This window comes from Empidonax traillii, unplaced genomic scaffold (assembly GCF_003031625.1).
Source record: "Empidonax traillii isolate 1590-97213 ecotype Southwest subspecies unplaced genomic scaffold, ASM303162v1 scaffold1612:size82853, whole genome shotgun sequence".
NCBI lineage: Eukaryota > Metazoa > Chordata > Aves > Passeriformes > Tyrannidae > Empidonax > Empidonax traillii.
Window position 1 is genome coordinate 22,875 of NW_020956805.1, and position 15,629 is coordinate 38,503.

The window sequence follows — 15,629 nt, forward strand, 5'->3', positions numbered from 1 at the left end:
TTTTTTTTTTTTTTTTTTTTTTTTTTTTTTTTAGGGAAGATGAAGCACTGTGTAGCATATGAGCCATTAATTTTACGACAAGTGCAATGGTTGATATACAGATAAATTCTCACACAACCTAAATGAATTAATATATACTTCACTCTATTTAAATGAAAAGTTTCGAATAAGCACAGTGTCCCCCACATGATGGTATATTAACTTGAATTATTTCATAATGGATTTCAGCGCAGGTTTTACTTGAACCCTACTGCTTTCCCCCCCCCCCAGTTCGGCCCATGGCTGATTTGTAACCACCTCAACTCAACACGCTTTCCTTCTCCCTTTAAAAGCACAGACTCCGCGCTGCTGTACCTCCCAGCACGCAGGTACCCACGCGGGTTCGGCTGAGCGGGACGTGCGGGAGGAGGAGCGGCAGGGCCGGCACAGCGGGCCCCGCTGCAGCCGCCGCCTCCTGCTCCCCGTGCCCGCCGGGCCGGACCCGGAGCCTCCCCGCGCTGGGGCCCGGGCCCGGGCCGGGGCGGGGGGCACCTACCCGGCGCGGGGGGCCGGCCGATCTCCGCCCCGGCCATGCTGCTGCGGCTCTGCCGGCGGAGGCTCCGCTCGGCACCGCCTTGGCGGCGGAAGGGGCAGCGCGGCCCGGCGGCGGCGGCGGGGCGGAGCCGGGCGGTGGCGTGACAGCCGGAGCTCCGCGGCCCCGCCGGTGATCCCGAGAGCGGCTCTCGGGGGTCGCCCCCCCCTCCTGCCCCGGACCGAGTTGACGGCCCGGTGGCCGCCCCGCCCCGCACGCCCCCGCTGCCCGCCGGCGCGGCTCCCTCCCCGCGGGCGGCGGTCCCGGCTCTCGCCGCCGCCGCTTCCCTCCTCCCCTCGCCGGCGGAGGAAGGAGGCGGCCGCCGGCCCTCCCTGACCGCGCATGCGGCTGTGCCGGGCCGGGGCAGCGCTGCCGCGCTCGGGGGCTGAGGTGTGGGTGTCCCCGTGCCCGGCCCCGTCCCCTGCTCCCCCGCGGGTCCCCGGCAGCGCCCCCGCAGATGGGCTTGGGCTGGAGCACCGCGGAGGAGCGGCGGCCCCTCTTGCCGCCGCCGCCGCCGCCGCAGCAGGCGCGGCCGCAGGCGCGGGGGCCGGCAGGGGGCCCGGCGGGGCGGCTGCCGCCGCTGTCGGGCCGCGTGTACGGGCGGCGGTGGCTGGTGCTGCTGCTGTTCTCGCTGCTGGGCTTCGCGCAGGGCCTGGTGTGGAACACCTGGGGCCCCATCCAGAACTCGGCCCGCCTGGCCTTCGGCTTCAGCGGCTGGGACATCGCCCTGCTCGTCTTCTGGGGGCCCATCGGCTTCGCGCCCTGCTTCTTCTTCATGTGGCTCATGGACAAGAAGGGTGAGCGGGGCCGGGGGCGGCGGGGCCCGGGGTTCGGGACTTCCCGCCCCGCTCCTGCGGCTTCCCCCGGGCCAGGCGGGGCCGCCGTGTCCGTGTCCCCCCGACACCGCGGTCCTGGGGCTGGGGAAGGGGGCGCCGGCACACCGGGGACACTCGGGGCCGGTGGCCTCGGCCTTAAAATGGGATGACTGATACTCAAAAGGCATCATGAGTGGTGTTTCCAGCACTCTGTCCAAACGAAGGCACATTAAAGTCCATTCACAAGAAAGATACTTAAGCTGTTCCTAAAGCAAAGTGGAATTAGGGCATTTGACGTCGCAGCTGAGGTATGGGTCTGGAGACGTGTGCCAGCCTGGCATTGCCATGCGTGCGGCTGTTTGACCTGAAGGTGGTCGCGATTTTTGGTGATCAGCTGTGAAACAAACACACGGAGATGTTCGGGTCAAGTAATGTCACTGCTAAGGTCGGCCATTGCATCTTAAAGAAGTACTTCATTTTTAAAAGCAGGCTGGACACGAAGTCTGTGGTTTGCTTTTCACTGCGCTAGGGAGATGCAAAGACGGGGAACACAAACCACGAGTTGCGCTTTGGGGTTTCAGAAGGCGAGCACAGGGGACAGTTCCCTGATTTGTGTTCAGGTAGCATACTTCTGAAAATGGTATTTGTCTCTGGAGAACTTCTCCAGGGCCTTCGTGATTCATCTGGTTGCTCCAGGGGCTGCTCCAGCGAGGTCAAGTACCTCTGTTTGCAGATTTGAGCTTTTGGGCCTAAACCCACAGAAGCGATTTATTTTAATTCCTGTTTAAACAGACCTTTAAACAGGAGATAGGAGCCAACAGACCCTTGTGGCTCCTGATGTTAAGTGCTTATTCCATTTATTTAGGAATTAATAGCTTGTTTGTGGGAAGGGAAGGGAAGAGGGGAAAGTGAAAGGCAGGGAGGAAAGTTGTGTTTGAGAAGGACTGTGTCTCCAAATTAGAACTGCTTTTCCTAAATCTGAAGAGGCATTGCGGGAATAAAATTTATTGGGCTGAAAATATATTTTCAAAATGAGTCCATGGTGGCTGTACAACCAGTCTTCTCTCAAGCCATTTAGACTTAAGTCAGCAATATCTCTCTAGGCTGATGTATAATAGTGTTGTTAATTATCTTTGGTTTGTACAGTGAAGACTGACTCTGCTCATGGTATGAAGGAAATAAAGCTAAATGTGAGCCTGTACTTATAGAATTGAGTCTGTTGTTTTATTTCTGTGTTTTCTATGAAGTTGGTCCTGAGCAATGCAAAATAATACTGAAAAAGTTTTGAAGTAACTCATTGAAGAAGGAGCATTAGTGTTTTGTTGTTTTACAATGTGATTAGTTATGTAGTTGCTGGATTTCTTGGTTTCACAAGTAGCTTCTTTTAATGAGAATAGGTATGCAGGTGTTTTTCCCATTTCCTTAACTGATTGCTTGGGTGTTTTTCCTACTTTTTCTTTTTTAATCTCCACGTTCATTTAAGGTGCAGATATGACCTACCCTTTTGATCTTGCTTTACTGCTTTCCTTGATGGGAGAATTTTGTTGAGTAACCTGAATAGAGCATCTCAACTCATTGGCTGTGTGCATAAGGAGTATATATGGGGTTCTGGAGCAAGTTCTTTGCACAGCAGCAGATTTTGTGAGGATCTTGATTGTTTTCTAGTGTTTCTTTTATGCTGTTTTCTGAGTCTGGATGATTCCCACAGAGAATGTTCGCTTTGGAAGTGATGGTGGAGTCGTGCCACTTGGTTTTTCAGGAGCAAGGGGGACAGCTCCTGAGCCCAGCTCTCCTGTGGGACACACTTCCCTGGAGGCACATTGTGGGGAGTTACCTGCTCTTTGGAGTACCGTGTACCAGAAGGAGCTTGACTCTGCTGCTTTGAAGCTGTAAAGTTGGTTGAATCAGACCTTGCAAGGGCAGTATTTCACATGTTGTTACACCAGATTTACTCTCTGTACCATAAATATAGGGAAGCTACACCATTTACTCTTTGGCTTCAATCATCTGTCATTGGAATTGGCTAGGAAGGGAGCTGTCAGGAAAAAATGTATTTGTGAAGTGTCAACATGTAAAACCTGGCATGTATCAGAAGTATGACACTGTAGATGAAGCATGTCGGAATCTGAGAGGAGATTTAGCTGTTAGATAGTCCTGTACTTCACAGTCAGAGGTAAATCTAACTGGTAAGTAGCTGCCTGCTGTCACTTAAGTCTGATTTTCTGTTACGATGCTTCACAACAAGTCCAAAAGTATTTGTCTTTTTGGGTTTTAGTTGTTCATTGCAGCACATGGTTGAAAACATAAATCTGTATTCATACCAAACTTCTGTTGTATTATTTGTGTGCCTGCTTCCTATTTCAGTACTGCTTGTAAGAGTTTGGTCAGGTTTTTTTTTTTTAAGCTTTTAACTAATTAGAAATTGCAAGATTAAATATTCAAGAATAGGCACTTTAGTAGTTGTACTTACAAGAAGCATTTCTTGGGCTCTGTGATTCAGTTCCATCACAGCTGCTCAGAGAAGTGTGGGGTCCTCTGAGAAAAGAGGACAGCAGTGTTTAGTTTTCTAACCTCAAAAAGTTTCTTGGCCTTTTTGACCTTTTCCCTCCTGGCCTGCTGAGAGTATGTCCTGGATTCTTTGTGGAGGCCTGTTTGCAGCTGGCACAGGCAACGCAGTTGGAGAATGGGAAGAATATGAGGGCTGGGAAAGGTGTATAGATGGTGTCACTTCTGGCTCCCGGTGGAATTTCTGCAGAAGATACTACTGGCAATTGTACACATGGCCCAAGGACTCTGATGACCCAGAATAGGCCTTGGTGCCAGAAGTAGCATGACAAACTGTGTTGTTTGACTTAAGCCCATGTTCCTGTGCATCTATAGGGATATTGTGTTTTTTATGAAATTTAGGGTGAATTTGCATCAGGAAGGTAGTGATGGTCTTCAGATGGCTGTAATTGCAAAAGAAAAATAAAATCTTACTTGAAGGTCTGACCAGACTCAGAAGGAATAGACATTTTTTGAAGCGTGTTAACAGTATTTTAAAGGGTCTTTGAGGCACTGGAGGAAGCCTGGATTTAGCTCTTGTCTCTGTAAGGTGTGGAAATTGATGCTACTTTGTATTTTTGCAGATCTCTTGTCATTCCCCCAAATACACTAATTTTCAGATGTATAGTGAGGCTCACATATGACAGCTGGAAGTTCTTTGGGGAGTGAGTTCTGTCCCTGCCTCCCAACTTCCTCAGGCTGAAAGGCAGCCCTCAGGCACTCTCAGGGTGTTTTCCATGCTCCTTAGCTGGGTGCAGTATTAGGGACAGCAGTGGCGTCTGTCACGTATCTTAGTCCTGTTCTGGGATGGGTGCATGTTGAAACTCAGGAATTGTGTTTGCATGTGTCATTTTTGAGTATGTACCATTTTGGGTGGATTTGAAAACCCTTTTCTATAGGTAGAATTACAGATGTTGTCTTGATTGTTTTTTTCTTAGTGAGGAAAGGTTAAAAGATGGGAGTGTGCCATGGAGCTACACTTCTTACTATTTGGTGCATTTTCTTCAGCAACAGGATTAGAGAGTCCTTGTTTAAATTCTAATTACCTTTAAGAGTTTCAATAAGACTGAAATTAAATGGGAAATTACTTCAGTGTGCTATTGGATGGACCCTTGTTGTTTACATGATTAAAATTAGCTACAATTCATCACGTGATACTTGAGTGTTTATGTAAGTTTTGTGCCTCAAGTGTTTCATTTCCCAAGAGCTGTAAATACAAGCACACAGAACTGTTAGGATGTTTCTATATCTAACTCGAAATCAGAAGCTTACATCCTTCCCTGGACCTGGTTCACCAAGGGGGTTTTATTTAGCTCCTAGTTACAAGGTGAGACCTAGAAGCAGTACGTCAGTCTTCATTATGTTCCCATATAAGCCAGAAGAGGCAATGAAGAATGACATACTTTACAATAATTCACAGTAAACAAATTGAATAGAATGGTGATATTTTCCTGTAACTTTTGGAATACAGTGAACACAGTTTCTTGGTCCTTTTTAATAAAATTATATTTGCTTACATGAGTTGCATAGACAATCTTAGTAATTTTATTTTGCCGAAATTAACTTTATATAATATTGTTATTCTAGTGATTACATTATAAAGTAGAGAGAAAACTTAAATAATCAAATTCTGGCTTTTAATCAAGATTGGCTTGTCTGTTTAAACCATGAAAGTTCTTACTTGTATGAAGTTATTCCTTTCCTGAATATCAAACTCTTGATTTCTTTGCTGTTAGATCATGCTTCTCAGTTTCCTTCTCTGAGACATTTGACAGTTCTTATCTCTTTCACCTGGGAATTGTAATGCAGTCTGACCAAATAGTCATGAATATTGAGTACATGTACTAAATTGGACCTTACTAGTATAAAAATGTCTTAATAACTGTTCTCTGTATAAAATAACTACACGCAATGGATGAAGAGAATTCTGCATGCCAGCTTTCATGTTTGGAGTTCCAAATAGTCACTGGGTGCTGCATGCATGAAAACACAGATTTTACTTTTAGGGGACCTTTGGATTCTTCTACCTCACATGTAGGGTCATTGGGATAGAAGGGAGGTGACTCCAAGTGAACTTGTTCTCCCCTACTTCCTACTTCTTGTAGGAAGTGTTTCTGAAATGCTTTTGGGTTTATTTTGAGATGTGAAGGTGGGTAGAGAGAGGAAGCACGTTGTTGTTCCACAAGTCAGTGGAAACATCAACGGCCAAGTGAATCCAACAAAGGGGGAAGATCTTCTGAAGTGTTTCCATTGCTCTTGGCATCTCAGTGTCCTTCTCTGTCATTCAGGCTTTTGGACAACGTTGTAGTAAATATAAATTGGAGCATGTTACTACCATTAGAAAAATGGCTGCAGGTCTACTTGCTGTTAGGTTCTACTTGTGAAATAGATGGGCAGTGTGAAGTACTTTCCATGGTGGTTTTCACAAGAAAATGCAGAGTTTTTGATGGAAGTATCCATAGTTCTGTCATGTTACAAGTGACCGTAAGCACATGGGGTTTTGCTTAACAGAGGAAGGACAAGGATGTTTAAAGTCTGAGAATTTTCACCTGTGATGAAGAAACATATTTTCAGTTCTTATTCATCGTGATCTCAGAAATAGACTTTCTTATCTCAGGTGCATGACTGTAAGATGTGTGCCCAATATTTCAAAATGACCAATTCGATAATTCATGTGTCAAGTTCAGCCGTGAGTCTCTGCTAAAAGCGTCTGGGATAAGACTCAGCGTAAGACTGTAAAACTTTAATATGATTTGGTGTCATCAAGTCAAAGGGATTTGCACAGTTCCACAATAGAAAAGGTTTATACAGATGTTATGGCTTTGGGGAGTTAGTACAGCCTACAGGAAAGAAATATCTATGGGAAAACTTACAGATATGAAAATGTGGGTAGAATAGCGAGGAGCCAGTGTGAAAGGAAAGTGTGATGCAGGGTTTACAGAGGGTAATCTTATCATAAACAACTGATTCTACCAAGTAATATTTATGTTAATGGCCAAGGTCTTAACTCCAACAAGAACAGGAGAAGGCTCTCTTGGATTGAATGAAAGCTAAAGATGAACTCAGTGCTTCACTTAAAAAGAAGGACAGGGGGAGAATGCCTTGACTTATAAATAAAAAGTATGTGTATTTGGTGAAAATGCAAGTGGTTGATGCACTTGAACCAAACACAAAAGAAGTTTGAAGCAAAATACCTGTTTTACCCTAATCTTTTCTCTCACATCCTGTAGATATCTTCTAGTGTAGGCTATAACTTATGCGTATTTCATTATCTTGTAAGTGATACTGATCCACACCTATCAAATCCCATGAAAGGGATTAATTTTCCTAAATAACAAATCTTGGAAGAAACGAGATGAAGTGTTGCTTTTCATGTGGAGAGATGAAAGGAGCAATTAGAGAGCTGAATATAGGTAAATCCCACTAGAGCACATATTTGATCAGCTTGATTTTACAAAACTTATTTTGATGAGTTGCTGGTGCGCATGTTTGTGAAGACATACTTTTCCTCTGTACCATCGAAAGAAAAGAAAAGGGAAGAGCAAACCAAACTTAGCTTTTGTTGCTTAATTTTATATACTGTGGCTATATGAAAGGCCACAGAGCATTTGTGCAAGTGCTTGCAGAAGTGAAGACTCATTAGAGAATTGACTGGCTCACCCTCGCTGGAGTTAGGCATGCTGCAGAAGACCACTGGAGATACACAGTGATTAGCAACATAGAGCGATTTAATTAGGATCTGATGAGTTGTATTAACTTGGTGCCGCTATAATTCATCATAGCAATGCTAACTTGATTCGTAGCAGCATTTCTCATACCTCCTGCTGGGCCAGGTTGAGTTGAGAGCATCAGTCATGGCTGTGGACAGATGTCCTCTTCTGGAGCTAGTTCTTTCTGTTGGGTGGGATCACCCCTCGTCTCTGCTTTGTACTGTGTTCCCACATACATTCTCTTCATGCTGCCCCTCTTTAGGCAGCTGCTCTGTTCTTTGTACTCCTTACACGTGTCTTTGCAGTGGTGCTGGGACAACTGTTTGAAACACCGCATGCTGAAGCACATCAGGATGTGCTTGTTGGGTTTAAAAGAACTGCGTGTTGGGTTTAAAAGAACTTTTCCATGGTGGGAAGTATCGGCGGTGTTAGCTGTAACACCGCTGAGATTTTCAGACCGTAGGTTCAAACAGATACTCCACTAACAGGGAAGACAAAGAGGTAAAATAGTAAAATGGCCAAATGATCTTTATTGCAATGTGAGGTAGCTTTTTATCGGTAAAGCATGGAATGTGTGGAATTTGGGAGGATTTTTAGGGAGTTTAACATGCAAGGGAATATCTAAACATGGGTACAGGAGATGGAAGGCAGAGAAAAGCTATAAATTCTACTAACAGGGCTAGTGAGCTTAGGGTTTACAGTTGCAGATAGGGGCAGGGTCTAATTGTAATCGAAACTGCACATTACATACAAAGCAGGGTATTTTTCTAAGAACATTGTTACTAAATGGAATAAACTTAACACTTTTATAACATGAAAAGCAGTTTCTGAGGTAGAAGGTCAGCTGTTGTTCAGTAGTGTAGCTGCATTCCAAAACTGTCTTTCCTCAATTCTATTTTTCTTCTGAGATTTTTCTCCACCATGAATATATTTCTTGTGGGGAATTTCCAACAGGGAAGTAAAATCCTAACATGTTAGTGTAGCTCATGTGAGAATAATAATGGCCATGCTGTCTGAGGGTAATGCACTCTTGAGGCTCTGCACAAACAGGCACAGTGAGTGGGTGGGTAATGGCCATAAAGTAAAACACAAGAAGTTCCACCTCCATGAGGAAGAACCTCTTTACATTATGGGTGGCAGAGCATTGGAACATGCTGCCCAGGGAAGTCGTGGAATCATGTCTCCTCACTGGAGACATTCAAAACCCACTTGGATACATTTCTATGTAACCTGCTCCAGCGATGTTGGACAAGGTGATCTCCAGAGATCCTTTCCAACCCTAACAATTCTGTGATTCTGTGCGTAACTTGATATACCTTGATGCTGAGAAAATGATAAATAGCGAAATCATTTACCAGTGTGAAATACAATCCCTTACTTTTCTAATGCAGCTGCTGACACAAGCAGAGTAAAGCACTTAAGTAAGATGGGTCAGGACACAGCCCCATCTAGGAAGGTGTTTTGTCAACTGTAGCTCTTGGAAGTTGACTACAGGGAGTGTAGTACTAGTGCAGCTGTGCACTGGCATCTCTTCTGTTGAATGCTCATGTATTTTTACTATCCCTCATAACTTTCTCTTGACCCAAGTTCTTTCTAATCTGACTCCCTCAATTTCTCTACTTCCTACCTCACCTGTGTTGTGGCATGTCCATCTTGTCCTCCCATTTCCCTCTGTTCTCCACTCCTCTTGGTTGCTGAGGAGTAGGAGAGATTGGATGTGAGAAGCTCAGGGCCCAAAGGAGGGAGAAAAGCCCTTGGATAGATAGAGAGAGAGACAGAAGGGTATGGGACAATGCAGTTGGTGAAGCATGGCAGGCATGGATGCTGAAGCAAGATCGGGAGCCAGAGGGCAGGGAGTGCTGGGGATGGGAAAGGTGGAGGATGAGTTGAGTAAGAGGCACAGGGAAAAGGACACTGAGTGAGCAAGAGGTGTCAGGAGATGTGACTTAAGTAGCTGGCAGCAAGCAGTGGGATGGCAGGTGCCTGCACAGCACCACAGGTCAGCAGCATGGTTTTTGTGAACTTGAGGGGTGCTTTTAAATCCAGAAGGGAATCTCTTGGAGCACGGTTGACCTTTTCACCTTTATTTATCTCCAAAAAAAAACCCCTGTGTTTTGTCTCTTCACAACCCAGTCTGTGAACTGTGCCTGGCACTGTCCCTTGTCAGCCAGAGGGTGAATCGACCCTGCCTTCACCCTCCCCTTCCCCGTGGTGTCCCGGCCACGGCCACCCGCTCCCGACGGGGCTCTCTGGGTGCTGCTGACGCAGAGGAGGGCGGCTGTTCCTGTTGTTCCTTCTTCTGTGGGTTCGGTGGTGACGGATGTTTGGCCTCGTGATGGAGGCACAAGTGGGATGCTGGGGTGGATGTGGGCCCTCTGACTGGTATCTCTCCCTTTCTGGAAAGCTTTGTGGAATGGGACAGAAAACACTAAAATACCGTTTCGTTGTCCACCGCCTTGCTGCATTTTGAAAGCATTTAAATTTTTCCAGTCTCCTTTCTCTTAGAAGTTTTTAACAGTGTGGCAGCAGTGCTACATAAAGGTAGTTGATATAACATAAATGACAACAATAATTTCACTTTTATCAAAATCCCCCAGGCTTTCTTGTAGATTTTTATTATGACAGTAGTAAAGTACTTAGGAAAGTTGTATTGAATTTGTTTTACTAGCTGTATATTTATAGTGTATTTAATTCCCAGCTTTTAGTTTAGAATTCCATTAAAGAGAAGGAAGGAGTAGATCCGGCATTGGGTTGCAAAAGCTGAATCTGTTTCCTCTAAAGAAAGCAGTCTTCCCTTCAAAGAATTAACGCGGTATTTATTTTTCCTATCAAAAGAAACTAAGTATGAACAAAGACCATTTTCACTTGGTAATGCTGAACTAACACAACTTTCTGGTTTCTGATTTCCAGTAACAGCCTTACAGAACTGCAGAAACATAATAGTTTTTGTTCATTAATTTTGGCCGATGTTTTAGGGGTAGTTTCATATTATGCTTGTGGAAAGGAGCTGTGTAAAATGGGTATTTGTATTTGCCTACCTTTTCAGAGCTGAAGAAGTAGATAGTGCATAACACAGGCCCTGCAATAATCTTCCCTGTTGGGAAAATCTGTTGTCTGACATTGCCAAATAAAAATATTTGGTTTGTATAAAATAGTTGTTTAAAACACCCAAACCCATGGTCAGTGCTGAGAAGAGCAGAACTACATTTAAGAAACATGATGTTTTGGTAATTGTTACGTTATTTTGCAAATTTTCTTGTAGAATGTTTGGATTCTCCCAGTGGCAGCCTGGTATAGTCTCAGTGGAGCAGGCAGAAGACCTGGTACAGGTATCTTTAAGAATTTTTTTAGTTATAATCCCAGGGCAAGGGAAATTTTGGCTTGTACTGCCTTTCTCTCAGTGGTGATATTCAGAGCTATTCCATCACTTCCTACTGTAATTTTGGTTTTTTTAATTCTTCTCACGTGCATGTGCTATTGTGACTCTGTAGCTATAATTGTGCTGCAGGAGCTTGTGATTAATGCTCCAACTTCCTCAAAAGCTACAAATTTAAGCTTTCTCATGCAGATTTTTAGAAGAGAGGATTTTTAGACTTTTCCTGTTTTTGGAGCTGGAGATCTGTATGACTCAGCAGGGAGTGATGTGTTTTGAAAGTGAGAGGTCTTCTGCTTTTTCCAAAGTCTATCAGTGTTTTTCTGGAATATAGGACACCAAGTATAACTGCATTTAGGAACCCTTTCTGTTTTATTTGGTTATTTTTGATGAGTGCCACCCTTTTTGAATACTTGAGAGAGGTGGAATTGTTACATTTTTTTACTTAATCATGGGAACCTAAAGAATTGATCGGGATCATTAAAAAATACAGTGGCTTTAGGACCCATTATGGTGCTGCAAAGGGTGTCTTTTAGGATGAACTGTGTACCCTAAATAGTGCCTGATGGATTTTAATGTTAAAATAACATTGAAACTGTTCACACAGAGAAAAATTGAAAGCTCACTCCATTGACCTTTCTGACAAGTCACAAGACCTGCATGGATATTACATCAATGAGGCTCTTACAGCTCTTTTTTCCTCAACTCTCCACAGGGATAATAAAAAGGAGAAACTTTGCACTTAGTGTCCTGCTTAGTGGATGCACTAGGCAGTGTTTAGTGTAGCTGCCAATCCTTGCTGCACGGTTGCTTCTTGATACTCTGTTGTGGCAAATCAAACTACCTCTGTATTTCTTAAAATGAAGAATTTCATGCACCATTGGGTGGTACAGGCAAGTACCACCAAGATAATGACAGAACGTCTTCCCCTCTTAGACATGTCCAAGAGAGATTGTTTTTCCTCCCCGTCACCACAGGTAAGGCTCTGTAGTTAGTGGTGTGGTAATCGAGCCTGCTGTGCAATTGGAGTCCTTGAAAGGAGCGGGAAGAGAAAAGAGCGAGCTTCCCTCCCTTGTTCAGTGCTGCAAGGGCGCTTGTTCATCCTCAAATACAATAGCGAGAGCTTGAGGGAAGCTCAAGAAGTCTTGTGCTTTCTGTTGACTTGTTAGTGAGCATCCATGGTTAAGCTTCAAAATTAATGAGGAGATTTAGCCCCCAGCTGCATTATTGGCTGTTTTTGTCACTTGCTCTGCATCTCTCGGTATTTATACGTCAGCACATGTGTACACACACACAGGCCTCATTATGTAGATTTCGTTTTATCAACTGGCAAAGGTGGATTCAATGATTCACCTTAATCTTAGTTTATTAGATCCTGGAGTGGAGAGTAGAAAGCAGGTACCTGAGGTGAGGAAAGAAAGAACAACTCTTAAAAGTGTTTGTTGATTTCACAGATTTAGTAAGCACTCAAACATCTCTTTTTTCTTGTATCCAGGCACTGCACTGATCTCAAGTGAAGAGAAGCTGTTTTACTAGACTTTCTCATATTAATGGTCAGACTGGCTCCTGTTTCCACGTGTTTATAGCCTGAATAAACAAGGCAGAGGGGGGGGAAAAGAGGTGAAGCAGAGAAGCAAGTGGCCTGCCCAGTTCCATAAGGCATGTCAAGAGATGCAGGTCCTGCTGCCCCAGGCCAATGCTCTCTTCTCTGAGATGCACTGAAAGCATTAAAAGAGATTCATTGCACTTTGATGCTTTCTGCAGTAAAATAAATAATAATAAGAATTGGCTAAAATAATTGGCCTCCTTTGAAACCAAGAAACCTAGTATTAAAGAATAGCAGATATTCTAATAAATAAACTGATTCTAAAATCATAATTCTAATCTTCAGGCAAATACCATTCAACTCAGCACTTTGTTTATCTGTTCAGGCAAAATGTCAGTCTCTGGATTGCTAAATAGAATTTACATCAATTGCAATGCAGATTTTTAATCTACATCTTTTGCCATTTGTTTTTCCATTGTTGATGTTAAACTTTAAGGATGCTTCAAAATCTTTAGCTGACATATGGAAGGAAGCTTCAATACTTGTAAACTACCTTTGCATGTATCCAAAAGCTCAGATTAGGCCTGTGCAGTTCTTAAAAACAGGACTATTTTATTTACAGTACCAGACTTTTAAATTACTGTACAAACTCTGAAATACTTGCTTTATATTTACGGGTGTAGTCTGTCAGCAACGGTAGTTAAATCTTTGGTAGTGGAGCTCACTGTTTAAGACACCATAGAAGAACTTGGGCCATTAATTTTGTAATCACTAAGTGTAGAGGAGTTGAGAGCAGAAGAATAAAGTGATACTTCTCTTGACACATTTTTAGAGATTGACTATATGCTTGCCTAATATGCTGGGATAATGTTAAAACAGGATAGATCCACTATTCCCATTGGCTTGGCCTTGTTGATGCAGGTGAGATGAAAGCATCCTGCAGCCTCTTAACATGGTTGTGATTGCTTGTGATTCTTTCTAACAGGTGCAGTCAAATTCTTGTATTTAGAGTACTGAAAAATAAGGACTTTAATATCCTTTCATGAATTTTGAAGGGAGTTGAAGAAGAAAAATACCATAAAGCAGGTATTTACAATACAGTCCAGAAGTGCAATTAGAGTATGAATGCCTAAGTGTCTCAGTTTCCTTACAGTCAGGGTGCACATAAAGAAAAATGCTCGGGATTTGTGGAGTGATTGTGTGATTGTTGTAATTCTCAGTTGCATTAGATTTAGCTTTGCTTCTCACAATTATGTTCTGTCGCCTGCTATATCTGCTTTAGTGGTTACATGTGTTCAATCACTTCCCTCCATCTGAGTATCCTTCCTGAAACACTTGACTGGCTAAATTTTGTTCTTGGAGTCTCTTAGTTGTATTGTGATTTTTTTACAAGATTCTTAACTAACCTCAAAATTTGTGGGGGATGCTCTTCTTACAAGGACTCCTGTGATGACTTTTATCCAGGAAATGCATGTTCTTTATCTGAGAGATACACTGAAGAAAGGTGGGGATGAGTGTTTGTCCTCATACTTAGAGTTTTGCATGCAGCCTTGCTGTGTCTGTCCAACAAGTGCTAGCAGCAGAAATAACTGTCTTTGGGTCAGATCTGGTCCCTGGCACCAGTCTATCTTCTTGATTTGGCAGAGACTTCCTTGTGGATTCCCCTGCATCAGTGGTAACAACACTTTTGAAACACTGGCTCTACTGAATTTCTGACCCTGATGAGAAAGTCTGTATCAAACCACAGGAACTATTTTACTTGAAGTTCCTGTGTTTATACTTACAGAATCTGTTTCCTCAAATTTAAACTTTGCAAATAATTTATATAGAAATTTCAAAGTCCTTCTGATAACCTGGGTCTTAACTGTGCAGCTATTGCTGACAGATTCTGTTGCAACAGCTGTAAGATAATATAAAGAGAAATTGCACTTCTGAAGATCATCACCTCTGACATCTACATTTCAAGAAGTTTCTAATTACATATTTTATCTGGGCATCTCAATCTGCCAACTCTTCACGTCAGAAATTGGAGCACAGTGTCTAGTGGAATCTGCCCCTGCCCTGCAGTCCTCCACTGAAGGGTGGAACTGGGCTGTGTTGTGGATTCATACAGGAAAAGATCTTTCTGTATCCTAGACAAGACTGGGAGTTAAAATGTAGCTCTGGGTCTAATTTACGTCAGACAGGTTCTGAATGATAGAGCTCAGTTCTTACTTTTTGATGCCGGGGGATGCTGTCACCTGTCTTGCAGAATGTTTAAATTGAGCTGGCATCATTTTCAGTTAGAAAAAAAGTACTCAAGTTCTGAATCTTTCCAGTTGAAATTTGGCTGCTGTCTTGGCAGTGCCACATAAAGCCAAGGGGAATGGATGGAAGCCCTTGGCTTCAGTTTGTTTTAAGAACACAGCTTAATAAGATGGGTCTGTAACAGGAGCATCAGCATCATGTAGCCAGAGAAAGGGAGTTCTAGGTTAAGCTTAATAGCACCCTGTGATATCTTGGCCCTCAAACTGGGAGTAATTTTGGATTAACTACATGTGACCTGGTAGTTGTTCTCTCCTGCATGCAGTCTTGTATTTGGCTCCCAACTTCTCTTTCATCCGAGTGTAGTTGATAGTTTTTGAGAATGTATTTATCTTCCTTTGAATTTCCAGACATTTATGCTCCTCTGCAGTCAAGTGCCTTTGTAGATTGTGAGGCAGGCCCAATATACTGACTTTTCAAGTTTGTTCCATGTGTTAGCAGAAAGACTAGGACGCATCTTGGCTATGAATTCTTTTTGCATCACTGAAAAGGTTCTTTTCTTGTGAGAGTTGTATTGCTTGATGCAAGGATGCTTCTTCTGAAAGAGGATTGCTGCTTATCCTCCTTAATGATGGTAGTCAATTTGGGAAAGAGCAGGCACAATGGAAATTTTATTTTCTGAGTTTAGTAGAAAGCTAGAAAATTTTCTTTTTATTTTATTCATGACAAAGAAAACTGATCTTATGAGAATAAATGCCATGGCTATTAGTACAATTTTGCTAGAATTACATTAAAATCCAAAGATTTCTGGAGGATAGTCAGTGAT

At 43.4% G+C, this 15,629-nt stretch overlaps 2 protein-coding genes across 2 annotated transcripts in view; one reads left to right on the plus strand and one right to left on the minus strand.

Moving 5' to 3' along the window:
* HSPBAP1 (HSPB1 associated protein 1) overlaps positions 1 to 490 on the minus strand; it is a 23,163-nt gene extending 22,673 nt beyond the window's left edge. The window contains exon 1 of the mRNA XM_027908094.1: positions 377 to 490. The gene's annotated coding sequence lies outside the window, so the exon portion shown is untranslated. The remainder of the gene's footprint in view (positions 1 to 376) is intronic.
* A 343-nt stretch (positions 491 to 833) lies between these two features.
* SLC49A4 (solute carrier family 49 member 4) overlaps positions 834 to 15,629 on the plus strand; it is a gene marked incomplete at its 3' end in the record, with an annotated part of 50,573 nt that continues 35,777 nt past the window's right edge. Inside the window, exon 1 of the mRNA XM_027908093.1 lies at positions 834 to 1,368. Coding sequence (XP_027763894.1) covers positions 1,029 to 1,368 — 340 coding nt within the window. The remainder of the gene's footprint in view (positions 1,369 to 15,629) is intronic.